The sequence below is a fragment of the Prunus avium genome, chromosome 4 (assembly GCF_965620075.1).
Source record: "Prunus avium chromosome 4, drPruAviu1.hap1.1, whole genome shotgun sequence".
In the NCBI taxonomy this organism is placed as follows: domain Eukaryota; kingdom Viridiplantae; phylum Streptophyta; class Magnoliopsida; order Rosales; family Rosaceae; genus Prunus; species Prunus avium.
In genome coordinates, this window is record NC_142287.1 from 11,859,484 (window position 1) to 11,873,859 (window position 14,376).

At 37.0% G+C, this 14,376-nt stretch overlaps 2 protein-coding genes across 5 annotated transcripts; one reads left to right on the plus strand and one right to left on the minus strand.

The window, feature by feature from the left end:
- Positions 1–347: 347 nt before the first annotated feature.
- Positions 348–4,456, minus strand: NMD3 (nonsense-mediated mRNA decay NMD3 family protein). Its single transcript, XM_021951618.2, has 5 exons — positions 4,318–4,456; positions 3,737–3,783; positions 3,576–3,620; positions 1,122–2,673; positions 348–786 (listed from the first exon to the last, which is right to left on the minus strand). Exon 4 carries the CDS (start codon positions 2,669–2,671, stop codon positions 1,139–1,141), a length of 1,533 nt encoding a protein of 510 aa, XP_021807310.1. The 5' UTR covers positions 2,672–2,673; positions 3,576–3,620; positions 3,737–3,783; positions 4,318–4,456; the 3' UTR covers positions 348–786; positions 1,122–1,138.
- A 135-nt stretch (positions 4,457–4,591) lies between these two features.
- On the plus strand, positions 4,592–10,270 carry RGLG3 (Copine (Calcium-dependent phospholipid-binding protein) family). 4 transcript variants are annotated; one of them, XM_021951620.2, is made up of 13 exons: positions 4,597–4,734; positions 5,384–5,553; positions 6,215–6,299; positions 6,375–6,515; positions 6,602–6,715; positions 7,316–7,413; positions 7,529–7,608; positions 7,693–7,798; positions 8,691–8,818; positions 8,903–9,047; positions 9,147–9,203; positions 9,963–10,091; positions 10,180–10,270. In XM_021951620.2, the coding sequence occupies exons 2-12, from the start codon at positions 5,404–5,406 to the stop codon at positions 10,044–10,046; spliced, it is 1,188 nt and encodes a 395-aa protein (XP_021807312.1). In that variant the 5' UTR covers positions 4,597–4,734; positions 5,384–5,403; the 3' UTR covers positions 10,047–10,091; positions 10,180–10,270. The 4 variants fall into 4 exon arrangements, with proteins under 4 accessions (XP_021807313.1, XP_021807312.1, XP_021807311.1 ...); XM_021951621.2 differs by having other exon boundaries at positions 4,592–4,734; positions 5,477–5,553; positions 9,963–10,270; XM_021951619.2 differs by having other exon boundaries at positions 9,963–10,270.
- Positions 10,271–14,376: the final 4,106 nt, after the last annotated feature.

Here is a 14,376-nt window from a genome sequence, read left to right on the forward strand (position 1 = left end):
TATTACACGTGGGGAGTGATTTGGTTTGCTAATATGCTCTGTTTGTTTAAGTTGAGTTATTTAGTTCATCAAACGATATGTTATTTTATACTTCGAGGAATACCTTCTATGTTAGTTATCAGTTTTTTTGTTCTTTCGAAATATTTAATTTCTATAATTTACAATTTAAATGAGCTATCCAAACATTGAAATTTTCAATTTCTATCAATTACAAAATTCGACATACATAAATCCAAACACTGAAATCTTCAATTGCCAGAAATTGAAATGACGGAAATCTAAATTCCGTCATTTTAAAATTCTATGTAATTTGCAATTCGTTCATCCAAACGGATAATAAGGGAGAATGAAGAGAATAGGCAGCTGCCAATTAATTTTCCTAAACAGAATTTGCCACAAAGTGTTTTGCATATGCCTTTGAGGGCATTGATATACCCAGAATGCAGTAAAAGTAAATTTAGTTTCCATGTCAGTAATTTGAGTTAAGATAAAACGATCACGATGATCAAGATCAGAGACCTGAATATTTTGATCATTCCATACAAGTAGAATACCTCCAGATTGATTATGTGCAGGTACATTAATCATCTGGTTATAACCAACAAGCCTCTACAATTCCACAAAACTAGCTTCATTCTTCATGAGTTGATAAAGTTGACCCAACAGGGCTATGGAATTGTTCAAAGTGTACCAACAGGTTGGGGGCCATATTTGCATCAGCTTGAGGTTTAGATGGGACTTTGAAACTGATCCTAAGTACCAAATAGTTGGGGTAGACTGTATCAACTGTCATGAAAATCAGTGGAAACAGTAGCATCAGCCAGATGATTAGCAGCATACCCCATGAGATATGACAAGTTGTTTTTCTAATTTCTTTCTCAGTTAACGATAATTTACAGCTACAATAAAATATGATCGCGAGAAAATCAAAATTGTGCATTCACCACCCTGTTACTGTAATAAAGACCAACAAGCAATGGCTCCCAAAGAGCGTTCACTCAACTCTTTGTTGCAAAACAGCCACTGTTGTAAGCAGGAAACAGCATATGAAAGATAATTTTAAACATCTAAGTAGAAAGGAAAACAAAAACTACTCTGTGATAAACTTCACCAATTATCACCTCTTTCTTTTCTTCATTTACTCCCTCATGCTACTATCATCCTCATCCTCGTCATCACGCAGTTCAAGGTCAGCAAGCAACTCTTCAAGTGGGACAGAAGGTGCATCTTCCCCATCAGTCATGGATGCCATCTCTGACGGCTGGTATTCTTCATTATGGTATAATGATATATTCAACCTCATCTCAGGGTTCTCCTCCAGATCCTTCAAGAAATGCTCATACTCAGAGTCCACCTTTTCTTGATCAAGTTTAGCTTTATCATCAACTTCCATGCCAAGGGATTTAAGCTTCCATGGACGAGCCTTCGCGTGCTTCTTCTGTCGCTTTTCTTCATAGCTCTTCTTTATTAAAATTGCATCAGGAATGACTAGACCCTTGTACTTCTCTAGTTCATCGTCATTACTGTTAGCCCCATATAAGTCGTAACCAAGAGCATAATCCCCGGGGTTTAAAAGATGGCCAAGATGTGTTTTTATGTTGAAAATAGTATCATTCTTCCCAAAATCAGAGACACGAGCAACTTGTGCATCAGCTAAAGCAAACCTTGAGCCACCAACATTAACTTCAGGCGAAATAATCTCCATATCAAGCACTATATACTCCACTAGCTCCCTGCTTGTATGTAGAGATTTAAAGGAATACCTCCAATACTGATCAGTATCAAGGAAACCCTGTCTCAGGGTGAAAGGATCAAACAAAGCAATACTGTTGGTCACTTTAGTGCAGATCACAAGAGGACCGAGGTTTCCCAAACTGGACCTGACCCTGGGAGGCAGACAAATCAAATCTTCACGGCAAATGGGGCTTATCTCAACTGAGAATGTATGCTTATAATTATAATTATTACTTTTAGAATCATGGGAAACAAGCTGTTTGTCACTGCGACTCCTTACTGGAGCAACTTTACCAACAAATTCCACAAATTTCACACCATGACTCCGGTTTGCAAAAAAGAAGTCGATACCTTGTTCCATCTGCTTTATTTTTATGGCACTAGCAGCAGCACCATGCCTCAGGATCAGCTGCTCCAGATAGAAAAACGTGCGTCGGTGAGAAACATGCTGGCGGAGTTGCACAGATGCAACCCACTGGTCAGGGTTGGCCTGAACCCTTGAACAAGACTCACACATATGCTCTTGTTGAACAAACTCTACAACATATGATTGTTCAAGTATTGCTCCATTAAGAACCTCCTTCTGAACTTTCAACTTAACCTTGATCCTCTTGGAGTGAGGTTCAGTCCAAATAAATTCGGCATGAACTAGCCTAACTTTATTCAAATTCTTCAATCTCTTAACACAGAAGGTTAGCAGCTCCTTTGATTCTAATTGGGCTTTGATCCAAGTTCTTGGAGGCTGCAAGTAGCAATCACACTCTGGACAATGAACAATGGTCACATGCTTCTGCAAACCTTCCGTAATATCAACTTCAGAGCGCAAACACTTGACACACATATTGGCAGCATTTGGTGCCATGGGGATACCGCATTTGCAACATAGTACACTGCCAACAGTTTGATGAACCATAAACATACCTGCCTCTTCAGCCATGGCTGGTGAATGCAAGATGACAGCCAAAAAAAAGAGAAACAAATTGTTAGTATTTTACAATACCAACATAATAACAGCAAAGGTGGAAAATTTTGAGCAATAAAAATTATATCCTTGCATTTAGCTCCTAAAACTATAATTTCAGGCTCATGAATCACTTATCCCTCAAGTTAAATGGAAATCTCATCATTCACAATTCGAACTTTAACTGGTTTCGAGCTTATAAATACTTGACCAACTAAAAACAGACCAAATTTATATTCAAAAGAGAAAAAGATGTAATTTCACGCTCAAAACATACCAAAACAGAGAAAAAAAAATGCAACCAGATTATCATAAATATATATATTGCAGACCCCAAAAAGGGCCACACCACTGAAAACCAATCATCTCAAAAGAAAGCAATTATAATGAATGTATTGCCTATTTCATCAGAATTTATTACAAAAAATTACATCAACAGTAACCAAACCACTTTTAACATTGTTGAAATAAGCTAATTGGTAGAGTTTATTACAAGAAGTAACATCAACAATGAAAAACAGAGGAACTAATTTACCCCATCCTTCCCAAGGAAAAAAACAATCTGACCCCCGTCAACCAAGATTTCATTTCATCATCATAAGTAAGCCCAAAACTGATTCTCAGCCTGGGTTTCAAACGCACAAAATCATATGCACAAGGAGAACGTTAAAAGACCCAGCAGCTGAGATATTTTAGAACACAAGGCAAAATAATATCTGCAACATCCTGCATCCCCCCTAAAATCCTCTATCAAGCATTTCAATTTACCTCACAAACCTCCTACAGCTCAATTAGAACAAAAGCCCCAACTTAACAGCAAACAAACCCTAATTCTATAAATTCAAGTTGAAATAATTGGAGGAAGCAGCCACATACGTACCTGATATTGATATGAGAAAGACAGCTAGCTGAGATGGAGCAGCGCCTGTGAAGTTTTGGATGAGAGAGAGTTAGCAGAGGGGGAAAAAACAGAAGAGATAAGAGAGACAAGATGACATTACCAAATCTGCATCTAGTTCAACACTAAAATGAAATCCTCACCTTGTCTCCAAATTAATGGTCCAAATACAAATTACAAAGTTGAAAACCTGCACAGAACATAGCCCCAAATTAAAACCTAAAACTTACAATATAAATTAGAAAACTCAAACCTTGAATAATTAAAATTATCTTTTGGCATAGGGAGAGTGATGCCCATAAGGATGCCCATCACTAAACTTTCTGGCTAAGATGGTTTCAGTTTAACAAAATTGAAACCCTAAACTTTCTATTTCAAAGAATGCCCATCACTCACAGATTTGTGCCCACCCATCTTTGGTGCTCATATCTAAGAGAGAGAGAGAGAGAGAGAGAGAGAGAGAGAGCAAGCCAGAGCTATAGAGAAAGAGAATCGAGTGAGAGACGGAGAGTGAAGGCTGAAACGATAGAGAGAGAGAGAGAGAGAGAGAGAGAGAGAGAGAGAGAGAGAGATAGACGGCAGGGATCGAGCAAAATGGGGGTTTAGATTGGGGCTGAGATTTTTGGTATGGGTTTGGTTTTGAAACGAAGCCTGGGAAGGAGATTGAGAGACCATGAGATATAGAGATGAGAGAGACAATCATGGAGAAGAAAGAGAGAGATACCTGAGAGGAGAGGAGTTGTGTTCGTCGCGCTGTCTCGTCGTCACAGAAGGAGGAGAGGAGCGACTTTGGAAGGAGTCGAACTCGAAGAGAGAGAGAAAAGAGAAACCCTAAACCCAAGGGGGTGCTTGTGTGCGTCCAGTTGTATTGTAATCACAGCAAACCTCCAAAAATGCCACATGTATTTAATATAAATAAATAAATTAATATGACTTTTCAACGCGTGCACGCATGTGTAAAGCTTGCATAAAGAAATCATAAGAAAGGACCAAAGGGAGACCAAATGAATTAGGCAAGCACAGCAAAGCAAACTCAACAAAAATGAATTAACACAACTCTCTCTCAGAAGAGAAGACCTTTATTTGTTTGTATCTCATCTCATCTCATCCCAACTCTTGAGTCTCTCTCTACCAATTAAAGGTTTCTGCTTTCTCCCTTTCCTTATCTTCTTGTATTGTTTTTGTCTGTATTTATTGAAACACAATTCTGGTTTCATATTTAGTTATTTTCTGCTCTTGGATGGATATTGGGTTTCTAGTTTTAATTTGGTAGATAAGGTTTGTGGATGATGAATTGGGCCTTTTTAAAGTTCTGGGTATCTCGAGTTTGATGTCATATCAGGAAATTGCCAACCTTTCTTAGTAACTAGCATGTATTTCTTGGATTCTGATTTAATTCTCAGCAGAATTTGAGAATTTATTCATGACTAATCTATAACTGTTTAGTATTTCTCAACTCTTGAAATAAGTAGGGGTGCTTAAATAACTGAGGAAACTTGGGATGGAGATGATGTCTAGAAAAACTTTTTCTATAAATCCGAATGCCATAATTTTCTTACTGTGAGCTGTTGTTCTATAAACTAGAACTACCCATTCAGTTAGTAATAGCTGGTCAGCTTTGCTGCATTTTACTACACAAGAAGATAAGTCATACAAAATATCTTTTGTTAAAGAATTTGTCAATTCTAAGAACACTAATTTACAATATGCGTGTGTGTGTGTGCACACACCGGTCAAGTATTAACTTTTCTCCACATACTCTACCTTTTCTGTTTCCTTTTTTGACACAGGGAACATTTACCTCCCAAATATGGGGAATGGGGAATCTACATATACTGATGGTTCTCATGATGATTCTCTTCATGAATTACCTTCCCATGCAGGGACTTCAATGGATTCTAATCGTCAACCAAAGCAACAATCTGCATACATAGCCGACAATTTTAACTCTTTGGATCAGGTTTTAAGCACTGGAATTAAATTTGTTATTTATTGATATATTAGAAGATTTGCCTACAAAGAATATTTTTTTTCCTCCATGCTACTTATCAGCATAACTTTGTTTTATGTATTAAGTCCCTGTTGAGTACTTGCACAGCACAAACCATTAAAAGATGGCAAGATATGGGCTATCAACTCAAGAATGATTCTCATTCATTATTCATTTTGACATCAAACCATGTTGAGATGTTCATATTGAGTAATTATATTATTCTACTTCTCAGCCAACCAATTAAGTTTTCAGCACCACAAGGTCTTTTCAAAATTTTCTGTTTTGAAATATTCAGTGGTTACTTTTCACTTTTATCAAACCAGTCTAAGCTTAGTTTGCACTTTTCACTATATTAAGAAGAATGATAGAACATTTATCACATTGGCATTTACACAAAAACTAAAAAAATATACATGTTATTAAACTGACAAAAGATGTATGGCCATACATTTCAACCACCTTTTACAGGTGTCATGAAGGTCACATATCTGTAGACAAGATCTATTTATGTTTTCTATCCCTCAAGTTGATAAGCTTGCTGGGTTTTAGGTGTATGTGGTAATAAGCATTTTCATTATCTGACATGAATGGAGAATGCTTGTAACCAGAACCATCACCATATTGCCAGGTTATTTCATCATTGAGAGAAGCCGGCCTTGAATCATCAAATTTAATACTTGGTATCGACTTCACAAAGAGCAATGAATGGACAGGTGATATTCCTTTGTCAATAAGCATTTCTACATGAGTTATAAATGGAGATAAAATTCGCATTTTAATGGTTGTAGGAAAATATTCATTCCATAGGAAAAGCCTTCATGCAATTGGTAGCACGCCTAATCCTTACGAGCAAGCAATCTCTATAATTGGCCGTACTTTGTCTCCTTTCGATGAAGATAATATAATACCTTGTTTTGGATTTGGCGATGGTTAGTGTCTACGTACGACTTTACTTTTGGTCGAATAATTGGTGATTTTTCAGCAACAATTGTTCTGATTATATCTTCTTTTGTAGCATCAACACATGATCAATGCGTGTTCAGTTTTTATCCTGAGGGCCGATATTGTCATGGTTTCGAGGAAGCTCTTGCACGATATAGGGAGATTGTTCCGTTATTAAAGTTATCAGGTTCTTCAAAAATTTCATTCTTATTTATGCAAAGTCCCTTCCGCCTGATTTGCATACTTACCTGCATACGTAGGATGCCCATGGCTGCATTTCTTTTCCTTTATTGCCTTTTACAAGTGCCATGAAGGTCACATATCTTTAAAAATTTCCTTCTTGTTTATGCAACTTCCTTCTGCACTTCACATCCGCCTGAAGTGCATACTTACATACCTAGGACGTCCTTGACTTCATTTCTATTCCTTTATTGATAATTTTTTTTTTCGAGTCTGTCGATCACATGGTTTTTTTCTCTCTATTTTTTAACAGCAGTAGATGAGGTGGGTATTTTGTAAGTTTACTGATTATATTAGCCTTTTGCACTGTTTCTCAGTTCTTCATGTCATTTGAGTTTTTAGTTTGTTAAATAATGCTGTCTATGTTGTCATTTAGCTTTTTATTAAATCCTTATTGCAGCAGCTTAAGTTCATATATGTGATCATGATTGTCTGTTTAACCATTGCTATACCTTGTTGTCATTGTAGGCTCAGATATACCCTGATTTCTGTTAGTCCAACATGGTTCATATATTTGATATGATAATCTTTGTTTCCTTATTCACAGGTCCTACCTCATTTGCCCCAATAATTGATGCGGCAATTGACATTGTTGAAAAAAGCAATGGGCAATATCACGTTCTTGTCATTATTGCAGATGGACAGGTTGGTGAAACATGTTCTTATGCATTTCTTTTTCCTTCTTTATCATAGGTTTATTTTTGTTTCCTATTGTTCTATATTCTTCTTATGGTCTTGGAATGCTTCTATTTTCACATAGGTTACCAGGAGCCCTGATACTCCTCCTGGAAGATTCAGTCAGCAAGAACAAGCAACTGTAAATTCCATTGTTGCTGCTAGGTAAAGCAATGCATTCTGCAGCTTGAGTAGTAGGTCTGTTTTTGTTCTAGTGTCCTGAGTCCTGACCATCAGAATCCTTAACAGTCAATATCCTCTCTCAATTATCTTGGTTGGAGTTGGAGATGGACCATGGGATGCAATGCAGAAATTTGATGATAACATTCCTCAGCGCTCATTTGACAACTTCCAGGTATTTAATGATGTGCCACACCAAAATTGGATTTTATCATAGGTTGGACCTGAGTTTTAATTAGTAAGTTTTTATCTATGTTGGACATTACAGTGCCTTCTATATGTTCTGATTTTGTTGATATAATTTAAAAGGAATTCTGTCTGCAACTGATGAAACATATCAGTTTTGTGCGTTTTTTATTGGTGTTTCTCTGTGAAGCTCATATACAACTATGAAGTAAGCCGTGACACGAGGACATATCAATGTGGCTAGTCTTGCTAGGATAATAATCATAGGATACGGTGGGGGTAAATTAATAAATATCAAGTCAGATATATTTGATTTTGTTATTGTAATAAGGCATTTGGTTCATATATCCGAGAGACACTTGTACCAGACTGAAATGCCTTGGATTTATTTTCTCGGTTTAGTCTGAATACCCCATGTTTTTTTTGTCATTTACTTCCATATAATTGAAGACTTAAAGACTGAGTTGAAGTTGATAACTAAAGTTTTTACTTCTACTATGATCCCTTTCTTGTGTCTTTATGGAGATAAAAATAAAAATTTCCAGCTTGGGTCCTAAAAGGATTTAGAGAATTACGGAAGTAAAATTCTGATTGTATCTCGGTAGTATCTGAAACCCAAGGTGATGCATTCACTGCTCTCAAAATGACTGCATTGAAATACATCTCCAAGTAAACCTTCTGATTGTATCCATAATTCTGATTGAAATACGTACTCAGATAGCTGGAGTATGTTTGGGGTATATTCATGGAATTGAAAATAGAGTATATTGACGGCATATCTTGCAAACCTTCTTAGTACTAATTTTCAAGTAGATGGGATTGGTTGAGTGGTTTCAATTGGAGAGCAGATGCAAACCTTCTTACACGTTTTCCTCCTACAGTTTGTCAACTTCACCAAAATCATGTCAGAGAACACAGATACATCAAAGAAGGAAGCCGCCTTTGCACTTGCTGCCCTCATGGAAATTCCATATCAGTACAGAGCCACCCAAAGTCTTCATTTTGTCGGGTAAGGGCATGACTTGAAGTTTCTAGGAAATGCGTAGTTTTGATTCAGGGATTTCCAAATATTTGACTCTTTCTACTTATGCAGTTGTGAACCAGTAGGTGGTCCTCGTACAAGGCCACTTCCACCTCCACGTGAAGTGATTAATCATGATAATGCAGTTAAATCAATCCCACAATTTACAAACGTGCAGAAAGTCGAGCCAACAGCTCCTGTAGCTCCTGCGGAACCAGTATTTCTTTCTCCCCTCCCCCTTGTTTCTACTACTATTTCTAGATGAAAAATTTTGTTCATGCGAACTTATTGTTTTAAATTTTGTTTCATGTTTAAGGTCTGTCCCATTTGCCTGACAAATCCAAAGGATATGGCTTTCGGATGTGGGCATACAGTAAGTGCAGCTATGAAAGTAAATTTTTGTCTTTTGAATGAGTGATATCAACAAGAACTAAGCAAATTACTTCTTACTTTTTACTTTGGTCCAGTGTATACACTGTAGGTAGAACTGCTTTTTTAAGAATCAAATTATTGGAAGATTTCTACCCTTGCGTTGGTACATTTTCCCAGTCCAAGAACAACAAGAATGTTACCAAATAAGAAAGATCTAAGGGAGGGATATTTTCATGGTTGATCAAAATAATTAGATGAAGGGAATTTTTTTTCTTTCTAAATGCATATTATTTTTATGTTCATTTATTATTTTTTTCTTCAAATAAGTGGCTACCTCGTTTCCTAATCTGGTACAATACTTGTTATCATAAACAATTATCTGTTGATCCATCAAAAAGTCAAGTGAAAATTGCTCTATTCATTTAATCAGTTGAGGGACTCTTAAAAGTCCAAGTTTCGGCCTCGTGAGGAGGGAAGAGATTATTTTGAATTAAATGATGGCTTAAGTTGTCCTTGAGTTTTTGGTGTCGATCCTTTTTTTTACCTATTTTGCTAAGCCATCTTAAATCTTTTGATAGAGTTACAGTGGAGAACTGAAGGATCTTTTGTGCTTTTGGCATCTATTTACCAAATGAAATCCTATTGTCAAGCACCTTACTCTATGGAATTTAGTGATGTATAGTTTTCATTTATTGAAGTGGAAATTGCTTCACATGTATGGCTACCATATTTACTTACTGTGTGCTTTTTCTTGGTTAAGACATGCAAGGATTGTGGGCAGAGTCTTCTTTCATGCCCTTTGTGTCGAGAACCGATATCAACACGCCTGAGACTATATACTTGAGTTGGGGATTGCTTTGTTGTGTTAAAAGTGTTGGCGTTTATTAAGGTGCTAATGAAAGTTTCACCTCGAATATATCATTGTATATTATTCACAATTTCACTCTCATGGCAAAGTCTACTGATTTCTTTCTCAGGTTGGTGCCGTTCTGTAAAATATGCATTTATGTATAACACATTTGGAGTATGCTTACTGCAATAAGAAGAAAAAAGTATGTGATTTGTAAATAGCATTTGTTTACCGCTGATTTCTTATGTTTTATAGCAACTCCTTGTGTTTTCTGTTGTTGTAATGCTATGATCGTTGCACAAGCTTCAAATACAAAATTGCTCTTACGAGAACCAAAGATGGTTGTGTTCTGTGTGTATATATATATATATATATATATATATAAAATCATTTGTTTGGTTGTGTTGGAGGTGCTGACTGGAAAGAATCCGACAATGGGCGTGGATGGAATTGATGGCGAGTAGAGAAGGATGATTACTTTGAAGTTAATTATGATGTGAAGGAACTACTAGTAATTCAGATTTTGGTGCAGAATTTTGATGAAAATACAGCAATGCTCATGCATAAATAGACCATAAAATTGAAGATCAATGGTTATGATAATCTACAATGATTTGTCACAAGGCTTTTACCACAAACTCCATGAGGGTGAGGGTACCAACATGTACGTCGACCGTTTGCAAACTAGCATCGACAGTTTGGCACTACCCTCCAACATTTCGTTCTACAACAGAAACAAAACCTTCAAAGTTGCCCCACGTTTTCAGCATCAGAAATTTTAAATTTCAGAGTATTCGATATCTGCCTTTTTTCTTTCTTTTCAAAACCATGAATCCATGGTAGGAGTCCGATTGAAGAGAGATCGAATGGACAAGACTTACAAAAGATGCAGCAAAGTTTGGTTCATTGTTCGGAGAATCTCGTTCTATGGCAACGCTGCATGTTCTTCTTTTTGGTCAAAGACGTTATACGTTTCTAGAAACATGAAAAGACGTTGCACTAATAAGAATTTGACATATTTAATTATTTTATTTTTATTAACAGATAAAAGAGTTAGAGTAAGAATAACGTTGTTAAAGTAGAGTTAAGTGAGATGCCAGGTGTCAAAAAATTAAGGCAAGGATGGGAAGGGACAGACAAAAATATGGACACAGGATTTGAAGTGTAGGAGAAGCCTTCCATAAACTGACTTATTTTTTTCGCTTTTCAAACATTGACATTTTAAAATTAAGGGTCAAGATTCAAGTTTTGGCTATAAATGAAGAAAACTGCAATTTTGGTTTTGCTTTTAAAGTGATCTTAAATAAGAAGCCCTTCCGTACCATAAATTTTTGCATATTTTTAGTTGGCCAAGTCCCAAGTTGCATGTTTGGTTCTGGTAGTTTGCTTAATTGTTTACTTGAGGGCATGTAGTTAATGCTCCAATTCGGACATGCGTATGCGTGTGCGTGTGTCTGCGTGTGTATATTTCGTGGGCTGGAGAAGGGGGTGTACAACATCTCACCGGACTTGCAGCTTGAACTGGGGAAACCCTCATTGAGCTCCCCCCACTTGGAGCAAAAAAAAAAACCTGTTCCCATATCATTTTTCTATGTGAATGTGCAAACGGGAAGCTAAGACCAGTTTTCCAATTGGAGATATGCTCTTATTGATAAGTTTTTGTTTGGGCCTAATATTCCACGCGCCAGCCCAATTGATTATTGGCCCATGACAATAGCGGGAGTTTGGGCTTTGTTTAAAGTCAGAAATCAACCCAGATGGTTTTAGAGGCCCAAACCTTCGTAAACCAATTAGCAAGGATTAAATTCACAGATTAAAAGATTAATTACCATTAAATTGTGATTTAATTTGGACAAATCAGTTTCTAATTGATTTTAGGATTAGGCCCAGCTTATAAAATCTCTCTAAAGAAGTGCAAAATTGGATCATCACTGTTGATCTCAATTGCAGAGTTCAAATCAGCAGGTTTTTTTGGGAAGATCTTTTCTCTCAAAAACCCACGTGACTCTGAAAGTTAATGTTTTCAACTAGGCAGTGGAAGTGATGGGGAGTTAATAAAAAGAGGTTAACCAGAAGAACACTCTCCATGACCATTTAAAAATACAAGAAAAGAAGGGCAGCCAAGTTTCCTTTCCATGCTCATGAGGGCTCAGCATCAGAGCATGTTGTATTTTCAAAAAAGGCAATAAGAAACAGGAGAGTTGTTTGCCAGAAAAAGCAAATGGACCATCATAGAAACTGACTGTTGATGGTTCTTTTTGCCATAACTCCCCTTTTTTGCGTTAAAAAAGGAAAAACCTTTTTAAAAGATCTAACCCCCCCAAATATTAAAGAATAAACCCTCATTCAAATTCTCTATAAATATGAGAGGAGGTGAACAGGGTTAAAGACAGCTAAAAAATTCAATCAAAACAAAAAATCAAAGTCATACTGAAAAATTCAAAACAAGATCAATCAATCTCAAAAGCCTTCAGACTCTGAAGCAATCAAGCCATTTGGTTTGAAGATTCATCCAGCTCCTAAACAAAACAGGCAGAACTCAGACTTCTGACTCCAGTTCAGTTCAGGGAAGCAATTCACAAAGGAAACGAGATTTATCTCGTTACAAATTTGGTTCAGCGTAAGCCAAATCAAGCAGAACTCGGGTTTTCCATAATATGAAAACCTCAACAAATTTACAGATATGCCTTGATCTCTCAGAATTGGCAGAATAGCTCTTGGATGATTCATAATCAAGTAGAATCATAATCAAGTAGAACAGGTACTATAGTGCAACTCCAGGTTAGCAATCATCAATCCAACCACTTCCAGCCTCGTTCAGATTGAAGAGATCTCAATTCTGCCCATCCAACAAGAGCCTCTCCATGGCTTAAATAGATTAAACTTCTGCCAATCTCAACATTGGTATCGATTTCCAGTTGAAATCTCATCAGTTGAAGGTGCTGACGTTTGAATGGTTCTTGATGAAAATACTGAAAGGTTGGGAGCTTTGGAGGTCAATGATGACAGGATTCGCCCCGGATTCCTCCTTAGAACCTATGATGAACCCTGTTGTCCATCCGACATCAAAAAAGCCCTTTTAGCCCTAGTTGAAATTGATGGACAATTCGACTTCTACCGAAATTTTGGCAGAATCTCCCTTGTAATTGGAACATTTCCCACATTTTTAACCTGCATAAAAATAATAAAATAATTTCCCAACTTTCAACATGCAATGTCTACCATCCATGCACAATCACAAGCAATTCTAAGGGCCTTAGACCAGTTACACCATACAATCAAATCCAAAATCATTCATCAATTCAAAACGGTCTCAGACTCATCATAACCACATATACATTCTATTAACATCTATTCAGTAATAACTGATAAATAAATAAGTATTTAATTTTGCCCAAGTTTCATTGGGGCTTCATGCCCACCGACATATTCAAAATCAAACCCAACAAAAATAATAATAGGATCTAAATCCAATAACCATATTAAAGTCCCAAAAATATATTTTATTCCGCGGTTGCACCTAGGTTAAACCTCAGGCTACCTACGTACCACTTTTCTAAAGGGATCAAGCCACACGTAGTTCTTTCTTCCATAAAAACAAAAATAGTGAGCAAATCTTGAAGGAAATAGACAACCAACATAATATCATAAATAAAAAAGGAACCATCCAGATACACAACTGAAGACATCAATTGCTTTTGCTACTGTCGAATTATATACATACTTTCATATCGCGAAACCTTACTAACTCATTTGTTCAATCCCATTACAGTTTTAACTCCGTAACTTTCCAAAGATTGAGCCTTTTTACCAAAAAAATTATTCTTGGGGAAATCCTGGCCGAACACTTGCAGAGTAACCTTAATACAGGTGTTTGTGCCTAATAAATCACGGCCGTGAGCTGGCTGAAGGAGCCCCCTTTCTCGGCCCTGGCACTTGCTCGTAAAACTGAAACGCAACGTTTCAACAAGGTACTTTGCCTTCCTAAAGACAAAAGAAAAATGCTAAGGCATGATCATCTCGGCCTCGAGTGCAGGCCGAGCAAAATCACGGCCAGAAATATTAAAGTCAGATCATCACGTGATAGCAGGGACCCATGCTTCATTTAATGAAGTAGCGCCTGTTTAATGCAGCAAACCCACTGGCCACAAATAAGCATTTAATGCATGAGGGAAGGTGGGAAGTGACTGAAGTCAGGTTTTGGCGACAGAAGACAGAGTGATTAGACGTAGACATTCTCACAAGAATTCTTGTAGCTTGAGAGATTAGGTCACCAGCTATCAGAGCAATAAATGCGTCTCCACGGCCAGCGGCTCAGAAACCA

Bases quoted from the DNA above. Each gene is read 5' to 3' on its own strand.
- NMD3 (XM_021951618.2), bottom strand. From the start codon at position 2,671: ATGGCTGAAGAGGCAGGTATGTTTATGGTTCATCAAACTGTTGGCAGT.
- RGLG3 (XM_021951619.2), top strand. From the start codon at position 5,404: ATGGGGAATGGGGAATCTACATATACTGATGGTTCTCATGATGATTCT. The intron at 6,300-6,374 runs GTGATATTCCTT...TAATGGTTGTAG, and splicing joins AAAGAGCAATGAATGGACAG to GAAAATATTCATTCCATAGG. The intron at 6,716-7,315 runs GTTCTTCAAAAA...CCTTATTCACAG, and splicing joins TCCGTTATTAAAGTTATCAG to GTCCTACCTCATTTGCCCCA.